Source organism: Engystomops pustulosus, chromosome 2 (genome assembly GCF_040894005.1).
Source record: "Engystomops pustulosus chromosome 2, aEngPut4.maternal, whole genome shotgun sequence".
Taxonomy (NCBI): Eukaryota; Metazoa; Chordata; class Amphibia; order Anura; family Leptodactylidae; genus Engystomops; species Engystomops pustulosus.
In genome coordinates this window covers 40,093,975-40,103,329 of record NC_092412.1, presented here as the reverse complement: position 1 = coordinate 40,103,329, position 9,355 = coordinate 40,093,975, and the positions used below count along the sequence as shown (strand labels likewise).

The window sequence follows — 9,355 nt, the reverse complement described above, 5'->3', positions numbered from 1 at the left end:
AGTAATTGCAATTTTTCCCTTCACACCAGGAGGACATGCAGGGGACAGGTATTTACACAAATCTTTACCAGGAAGAGCATGGCATAGATTGCCCATTGTCATGGCCACCTGATGGGATAAGGAGGTCTAAGCCGTGGCATCCATCATGTGCCAGTTTATGATGCAGAATATCCACATGGAAAAGTGGAATAACAAACTCCATGAAAGTCAAAGGGTTACATTTGCATCACTGCTTTAATACAGCAGCATATAAGGGCAACCTCACTTTTCAATGCCCCAAACCTTCATCCAGCAGTTAAGGAAAAGTGCTATAAACTGAATACAAAAAAACAACGTGAAATATAACCATACTGAGGAAACATAACATAAGCCTCCCAAAGAAATGGGTGAAGGAGCATAAAGGAATATTAACATAATATATTCTGCTTTACTGTATCAAACACTGGAGGATTACTTAAGGGTCAGGTTTTCCAATACTAGCAAAGAGTCCGGTGCTTTGACATTAGGGACCTTATCTGCTGGCTTTGAGGAAGGAGCATTGGGTTTCTTTTTCTTTGACTTCCTTGGCTTGTATCCAGAGAGGCGAGATGCAAGGCTTCTAACAGGTCGTGGTGCTTTTACCTAGGTAAAAACAGAAAGTTAGCAGACAGGCCCAGCAATAGTGTGGCACAGAGATCATTTATGTAAAAGGTAATTGTATTGCAGTCTATGCCAATTCCGGCATCAGGTAGTTCTCAATAGCGAGATATGACCGACAAGCCTAAGAGCCATTAGTACACCATTAAAAGAAATGCAAGTAACCACTCAGATGCAGTGGTCAACAATGGACCACCTCATCTGAGAGGTTAATGATCCATGCTTTTAAGTTCTTACCATGCTGGGTCAGCACTGTACAAAACATGCAAATTTTTGTTGCAAATTGAAAGTGATCAAGCTCAACAAGCAGCTTGGTGACTATTTAGCCATCCATGAATAAAAGTAAGGCATGCTCAGAACTTCTTCAAGTCTGGTTCTTTAGACCAGCACCACCTTGTGAAACAAGTAAAGGCAATGGTAATCCTTACCATCTTTTTCTTCTCTGGGTCATGGGTATTGACATGTCTTGCCAGGCTTTGCTGTAAGAAAGTGAATGTTACAGTATGTAATGAACTTGTGCAATATTATACGGTTGTACACTTGTTTGTTACAGATCTCTACAGTTTTGCTATACACCTCTACCTGAACTAAAGCGGGATATAAAAATTAAAGTTGAACAACGGAACAGCCCAAATTTTCCATTCCATACACAGGCAGTCCTGGGTACAAGATAGGTTCTGTAGGTTTGTTCTCAAGTTGAATTTGTATCCAAGTCGGAACTGTATATTTTATAATTGTAACCCCAGCTAAAAATGTTTTGGTCTCTAACAATTGGATTTAAAGCTTTTGGGTTGTCAGAACCAGGATTAACAATGCATCTTATTTGCAGACACCTTTGATAATTGTTATAGCTGATCATTGTAGCCTTGGACTAAAGTACAATAAAATTACCAACATCAAGAGGTCTGTTTGTAACTAGGGGTTGTCTGTAAGTCAGGTGTTAAAGCCCGGCACTGAATGTAGTTTTATTTGCTACCTTTGTAGCAGATTTGTTTAACTTCCAGAATATCAATGACCAATCACTGCGAGGGTCATTGTAACCCATTACACAATACATCACCTTACCTTCATCGAAAAGCTTTTTCCGCAGCCTTCATGTTCACAGACAAAAGGCCTCAAGTTCTCATGGAAAGAAACAATATGGTTTTGAAGGTTGAACTTTGTAGTGTAAGTTCTGTTGCAGTTCTCTCGTGTGCAGCGATAGACTATTCTCTCTTCTCTGTGGGTTTTCTTGTGATCTTTCAGGTTTGATTTGCTTTTGAATTGACGATTACAGATGTCACAGGTCATTTCTGTTGAAGAAAATGCAAGGCAGATACCAGAATCAGACGCAAGGACAAGCAACTATAGTTAAATGCAAGTAATTCACATTACAAAGTGATAAAGAAATTGATTCTCCCCAAGAATAGTTTGTGTACAGTATATATTCCATGTCTGATACCCCAGATCCTCCAAATGTAGTTTTTTCCTTTGTTTCAAATTTACATATGTATAATTGAGCCACTTTCAGGACAATTGCCAATTCCCATTAGAACCATTTTGGCTTTAACAATTTCACAGTGGAGTCTAAATATTCAAGCTAGATATTAGAGGTCAAGCAGTATTTTTTGGCATTGGCTCTACTTTTAAAACTCCTAAATGCCAGGGTACCAAAGCACATTGGAAGTAAATCACTATGGGCAATCTACCAGGCTCCATACTTGCACAGTACAAGCAGAGGGAGAGGTGTTAGCTACCTTACCTCATGTTTTTTGTAATGTGTGTAAATGTGGGGTGCAGGATATAAGGTAGTTTACCAAAATACATACTTTAAGTTCTGCACTGCCTTTATGATATGTAAAGAAAGGCTCTATGGCAGCACAGTAATGCAAAACCTCATTATGTCAAAGGGTTAATCAACCTGAAGCCATAGAGTTTACCTGAGTGAAGAGCTGCAGCATGTTTTAGGTACGCAGACCAAGTCTTTCCAACAAAAGGACAATCATCATCTTTTAAGCATGGGTAACCTGAAGAAAAGAAAATTTGGAAAAAATTTAGACATGGAGTTCACATTTCCCATGTCTTTATGAGCAGGACATACTACAGCATAGCAAGTTACGATGGAGAGGGCTCCTGAAAGGCCAGGGTGCTACGTTACTGATCTGGCCACCGAGATGGTACAATACAGTTCTGACCTGCAAAACTGATATATAATATACATCACTAGAATTGTGTTTCTAGGTAGCACAGAAATCCAGAGAACTGGGAGTGGGAAACTAGAAAAGGATCCTCTAATAGGACCAAAACATTTTTTTGCAAGGTGCAAGATATAGCGGTTTGAAGTGGGCCAGTATCATGACATCTATGCACATGCCATCTCTAAGGGGCAATTAAAAACACATACATAATTGAGTTTAAAGCACCTCGGCCTGATCGCATATGCGTTTTAGTGGAAACGCAAGCGATCTGTAATCTGGTGTTTTGCATTAAAACAATGGGTTAGACACTGGGTTCTGGTTTCCGATAGCTTGCATTTCCATAGAAATGCATTTGCCATCAGGCCAGAGCCCGGTCCCTAGCGGTACATGAGACCGCACCCTCAAGGTGTATCGACACGTTTTTTTTTTTTTTTTTCTCTTTGCAAATGTTTTAATACCATTGATGTCCCTTCATATAATACAAGTATGAGCACAAAAAGTACAATAATAGTAAAAAGTAATATTAATATTTATTTATTTTTATTTTTTTTCAGTTCAGATGCAGTTTTTGAACCCAGGTGTGGATCATAATGGGCAAGAACAGATCTTTGAGAAGTGCTACTCTTCCTCCATTTGCACTCCACTCCTGGTTTGGACATCAAAAACTGCATGTGAAAAACTGAACGTGTGGAAGCACCCTAATGATTGCCAAAAGAGCATAGCATTTGACAAACCTGCATGAATTTTCTCATGGCGCTTGAGCTTTGAAGGTGAAGAAAAGCTTTTATCACATCCTTCATGAATGCATCTGTTGGCAAACAAAAAAAAAAAAAAACAAAAACAACTCAAATGGGAGTGAGCACAAACAAAAGACCTGCTTCAGATTCTCAAAGAGAACCTGTCACCACATTGGCACATAAAGCCAGCGACAGGTTCCTATAGAGCTCTAATAACTAATTGTTTCGCTTACATCCACATAAATTACCTTTCATCTTATATTATCTGGCATCAAAGAGGGCATGTCCTGCTCGGCTAGTCCCTCCCATCTAATCCTCCCCATGCCTTATGCCTCCTTACTGGTCAGTTTATGTCATGTTACCAGTGGGACATCATCTCAGGTCCTTTAGTCTCTTAATAATAGCAAACTGTACCCCATGCATGTATCTGACCACATGAAATCACAGCTGCCTCCATGGACTTCTACTCCTTTCCATCCTCCATGGAGCCTGCTGTCGATTAATGTAATCACATACATTGTGTATAGTTTCCCATTGTTTGAAAGGCGAGAGACCCGCGATTGTTAGTCTTGGGGGCGGTCAAAATCTGGTGACAGGTCCTCCAAGTCTCATCCATATATTGCCTTCAAACTGTGGTCAGTCCACCCATTCCACCGGCCAATCACAATGCCTGAGGCATCATAATGCTATATGATACAACAGCAGCGTGAAAACTAATCACCATGATGCATGGAGTTCTGTCCCAAACACAGTGGTCAGAGTGACCAGAGTTATCTGAAATTACATGCACAAGACGGTGTGTGCATTACAGGTCACAAACAAAGGAAAGTGATCCCCTGTTTGTGGCCAGGGTATACTGTGAGCATGGCGCACGCCACCCTTGTCCATATTGCAGGAATAGGACCTGCTCAATAATTTGCAGAGAAATGCCGTGAGGTGCATTGCGGAGTTTAGCTCGAATAAAATTGGAAGTATATTGACGTGCACGCAGTATAATGGTTGGCTTAAGCCTGTTACTACTACACTGCTGCTAACTTACTTGAAGGGTTGCTGGTCGGTGTGTATGTACTGATGAATCTTTAGCTGGTTATGTTTCTTGAACTGCTGTCCACAATCTGCGAAATAACACTGGGAACATAGAAAACAGCATAACTCACAGGCAGAAGAAACCCAGAGCTGCATGAAGCACGGCTACACCTTCAGTGCTCCCAAAAGCTTACTTGTCAAAGTATAAATTTTAATGCAATCATTATGAAACTGTAAAGTTATTAGCGATTGTTTGTTCCTGTCGTTTAATATAAGTGACAGGAGTCAGCTCTTACCTGAGAGCAGACATCACTCCTTTTAACCCAGAAAATTTTTAGGTGTTTAAAAGTGGAGTATGGATGGGTGGCAACCTGAAAACCTTTCTGTATTTAAATAAATCGGGAACCGTTCAATATCCAGAAGAGTCTGCATTCTGTTTTTCAGAAGCAGTTTTCAATGTCCAAAACAGGAGGAGCAGCTTCTCAATGATATGTCCTCACCCATTGTGATCCACACCCACTTATGGCTTAAAAAAATACATATACATAACATTTACTATACATAGCAAACTGGGCATTTCTTAAATGACTTACACAGTTTATCTGCCAAAATGCTTGACCCTTCTCTCTCCGCCCCCCCCCCTCCATTTCGAAATCAAAATAACATACCACGTAGACGTGTGCAGGGGTAGCATGAGCCCTTTTAAAGTGCACCCTCATGTTGGACGCTGTAGTAAAGGCCAAGTTACAGTTTTCTGCTTCACATCTGAAAAGCAACAAGATTTATAGAGAAAAAAAAAAAAAAAAAAAAAAAGGGAAAATCATACAGCCAATTACAGAACCATAAAAAAAGCGTTTGGGCAAAGTTCTCCTAAGAGGGTCTGACTGCTATACTACCCCCCCCCCCCCAATCACAAGAATTGTATCGCCAACTGCCCAGAGAATGGAGATCTGTTCTCAGTAATGGGTTGAACAAAGAAGGGGCACCCTGCTACTCATTTTAATACCATGGGATTGTTGGAAGTTACTGAGCACAGTTTGGGCCATCTCTGGCACTCTGACTGGGAACCTTGGAGATACCCCAGCGCTGTGTTCTGCAATAACCAACCCTACCATAGTATTGAACTAGCTCAACACGACCCTCCACCCACTAGAGGGAATGAATAGTGATGAATAGTGTACTTACCCTGCTCTGGCCCAAAGCTTTCTACTGTGCCTGTTCACACCAGAACAAGGCTACTTTACTTTCATTACAACTGCCCAAACCCCCACAGCTTGCACTTATCTCTCGAGTCGGAAAAGTTGCATCTTTTTGATCTTGTTGGAAGGCGTTAATCTGGCATACAAGTTTTTTTTTTTTTTATAACTTAAAAAAGTTGGAGAAGTTAAATATTTAAGCAACCACTTCCAATTTTCCCTATGGCTGGAATTTGTATTTTTGGAAAAATAAAAATACACCCCAATATCTGCATTATAAAGATAAATCACTGGAAAACTGTCTGAGAACTTTGAGATGGTAAAAAAAAACAACTTTTTGTGTAACTACCAGTATGCCCAAAAAAAAAAAAAAAAATAGAAAATAGAAAATAAATTAATGTACAACCCGCCCCCCCCCTCCCATGGCTTTTTAAAGAATTCCTAGACAACCCCTTTAGACATGGCGGCAGGCCACTTACTTGCAAGGTTTTTCCCCGGTGTGAGTGAGAATGTGACGATTGAGGTGAAACAAAGATGTGAAGCCTTTATCACAGCCTTCATAAGTGCAAGGGAAAGGTCTCTGGGAAAAAAAAAAAAATAAATAAAATTAAGAGTTTAGTGTCCTTTAGAAGGGGCTGTACAATTTTGCAAGATTTTGTAATTTTGGCCCCAGATGGTCTAACAATAAAATGAAACACTCCGTGTACTGCTTAGTCCCCCCCCCCCCCCCCCATTGAAACGTGGGGAAACTGTTTTTAAAACCTGCTCCTTTTTCCACTGATGAAAATCACACAAGGCAATAGAAGTCTATGGGGGCACAAGTAGTAGAGCATTAGGTTTTCAAAGCAATGGTAAATCTTCCGGGTTTTGTTGACACAGCGGGAAAAAAAAAAAAACTTCAAAAGATCCAGGTCAACGTGACTAGTAATATTTTATTTCCATGGCTTCCTTCCTTTTAAAATCAACTACAGGCAGTCCCCAGGTTACATACATGATATCAGGGGTGTAACTTGAGGGGGTGCAGAGGTTGCACCTTGGCCCAAGAGGCTTAGGGGGCCCATAAGATGTCACTTTCCCATATGAGGAGACTAGAACTATAAAGTATAGATTATAGTCTGGGGCCTGGCACAGACTTTGCACTGGGGCCCATCAGCTTCTAGTTACACCACCGCAAGATAGGGAACTTGGGTTTGTTCTTAAGCTGAGTTTGTATGCAAGGCAAGATGTATATTTTATAACTGTAGCTCATAGTTTATTTTTTTTGCCCAGTGAGAATTGGAGTTTCAAAAATGTTTGCTATAATGGAACTAAGGATTATTAATAAAACTTCACCACAGACACCTTACAGCTGATCATTGCAGTCTGGGCTATAGTAACATCCAGAGAGATTCAGAGGTCACAGGTCCTTAAGTAGGGGGCCACTTAAATTTCAATTATCTCAATTAAAACTGGTCAAAAACTGATGAGTTTTCAAAAACGGACGTGTGGCATGACCCTAAAAGTGTTGCACCTGATCATTGATGCATTTGAACCCAACACTTACAATCAGACACTAACAACTGTATTCTGACCCTACATTACTAGTTCCTGAGTGTAAGCCATTAGGTCTAGACTGCTGCGTTCAGGAGCAGCTTCCTGTTCTCTCACACACATACACTTGAATTGCGCTTCTAAACGCTATTCAAACGCAACATGTGAACACAACCAACACCACCTGACTGCTGGCTGGATCAGATCAGCCAGTGGACAAGCCTTGACATGACCATGGACGCCCCAAAGCTGTGCCATATAGGGGAATTACCCAAATAGCTGCAACTTCCATCTGCCCCCCCAGTGCCTCTGTAGCGCCCCCTGGCGGTGCCAGGGAGTTACCCCCGTGCCTCACCTCGCCCGTGTGCTTGCACAGATGGGCCTGCAGCTTCCAATTCTTGTTGTACGTGGCATTACAATCCGAGAAGGAGCAGATGTAGCGCTTATACACCACCGGCGGCGCTGTCTCCCCCATTCTGCCCCTTGGCTCCAGCGGCGCAATCACGTTACACCGTGAAGCTACGGACACCGCCATTGTCCGGCTTTCTCTAAGAGGACCGTACCATCACAACACATTATGTGAGGGGGGGACGAGTCGGCCCGCGGACAAGTTACAATTTACACATCGTTCAATATTACGTTTAACATCATTTTATGTGATCGCTTATTAGTGTTGTAAGTGATTTTTATTAAAATCGTACATTAGTTTTTAAGCTCTCGCAGTATCAACTCACCGCCTCCCCCCCCCTAACAAGTCTCTAATGGTTCGTGCTTGGCAGATCACGTGGAAAGCTTTGAAGTCCGTGCGCGCCATATTTTTTGAAGGCAGAGATGACAGGTTGGAAATGTGAAAGTTCCAGAAATGGCTATTAAAACAGAATTAGTGATTCTGTGTCTCTAAAATTTTGCAACCCAGAATGTTTTTTTTTTTTTTATGGAGAGATCAATAAACTAATTGGGGGAGACTTATCAGAAATGTCTGAGGTAAAACTGTTCTAGTCACCCATGGAAACCAATCAGAGCTCAGCTTTAGTTTTATAAACAGCTGTGGTAAAATGAAAGCCGAGCTCTGATTGGTTGCCATTGGCAATTAGAACCGTTCTGACACTTTATATTGGGGGAGATTTATGAATCATAAGCCTCCCAAATTTTGTCAGAGACAAAGACTGACAAAAAAGTTTTTTTTTTTTACCTAAACCATGCTTTTTGCTCTGCCCATTACTCCACCCCCACACATCAGGTTTAGTGCCCTCCATTCCCCCCTTACATTGTGCCCCATCTTGCTGTCACATTGTGGCTCCTCCGTTATTGTGTCCCCAGCTCCCCCTCAAATTAAAGCCCCCTCTTTTTGTGCTCCCGCAGCAGCTCCTCCTCTTATTGTGTCCGCCCAGCAGCTCTCCCTCTTATTGTGCCCCCAGCTGCTTACCTTCTTATATTGCCCCCCAGCGACTCCCCCTTCTTATAATGCCCCCCCCCCTGCAGCTCCCCCTCTAATTGTGCCCCACAGTAAAATACTAAACTCAGATACTCACCTTTCACAACTCCCCGCAGCAGCACCTCTCTAATCTGCTTCTGCTGCATGTAGCAGTAAAGAAGGCAGGCAGGGCCGACATCATCACGCAATGTCATCACATGCTGGTTCGGCTACATACAGAAGAACCGGAGGAACAGTCATAGTGCAGGGAGCTGCTGGGACAGCTAGGAGGTATAGTTAACCACCAGGCATTTCGATTTTCCCAAGGAGGTGTGTGAAATGGGTCACGGCTGGAGGTGGATTGGGCCAACACGGAGGTGTTCCTGTTTTATCTAGTAGGGCGGCGCACTAAGTGGGGGAGTTTAGAAAGAGGGACAAAAAATGTGCTTACAATGGGTCCAAAATATTTTTACCATAAACCTTGCCCATTGACAGGTGCCTTATCCACTTCCTTATACATACCTCCTAACTTTTGGGATAGGAAAAAGAGGGACATGTGATGGCATGCACATTGTCCCATTCTTGATCCCACCCCCAGAATAGTTTAAAATTCACCATAATGGCCCCCACATAGTATAA

The 9,355-nt window shown here is 42.0% G+C and overlaps 1 protein-coding gene across 1 annotated transcript; it reads right to left on the bottom strand.

Moving 5' to 3' along the window:
* Nucleotides 1-215: 215 nt before the first annotated feature.
* GTF3A (general transcription factor IIIA) lies at nucleotides 216-7,868 on the bottom strand. The gene is made up of 9 exons (XM_072134340.1): nucleotides 7,658-7,868; nucleotides 6,252-6,352; nucleotides 5,245-5,341; nucleotides 4,590-4,678; nucleotides 3,548-3,621; nucleotides 2,556-2,642; nucleotides 1,702-1,928; nucleotides 1,065-1,115; nucleotides 216-621 (listed from the first exon to the last, which is right to left on the bottom strand). Exons 1-9 carry the CDS (start codon nucleotides 7,835-7,837, stop codon nucleotides 451-453), a joined length of 1,077 nt encoding a protein of 358 aa, XP_071990441.1. The 5' UTR covers nucleotides 7,838-7,868; the 3' UTR covers nucleotides 216-450.
* Between the last annotated feature and the right edge of the window lie 1,487 nt (nucleotides 7,869-9,355).

What these genes read in the sequence shown, in the direction of transcription:
- GTF3A (XM_072134340.1), bottom strand. Translation starts at nt 7,837, where the DNA reads ATGGCGGTGTCCGTAGCTTCACGGTGTAACGTGATTGCGCCGCTGGAG. An exon ending in CCCCTGCACACGTCTACGTG is followed by an intron (nt 4,679 to 5,244) that starts GTATGTTATTTT and finishes CTATGTTCCCAG; the next exon opens with TGTTATTTCGCAGATTGTGG. An exon ending in ACCCAGAGAAGAAAAAGATG is followed by an intron (nt 622 to 1,064) that starts GTAAGGATTACC and finishes GTTTTTACCTAG; the next exon opens with GTAAAAGCACCACGACCTGT.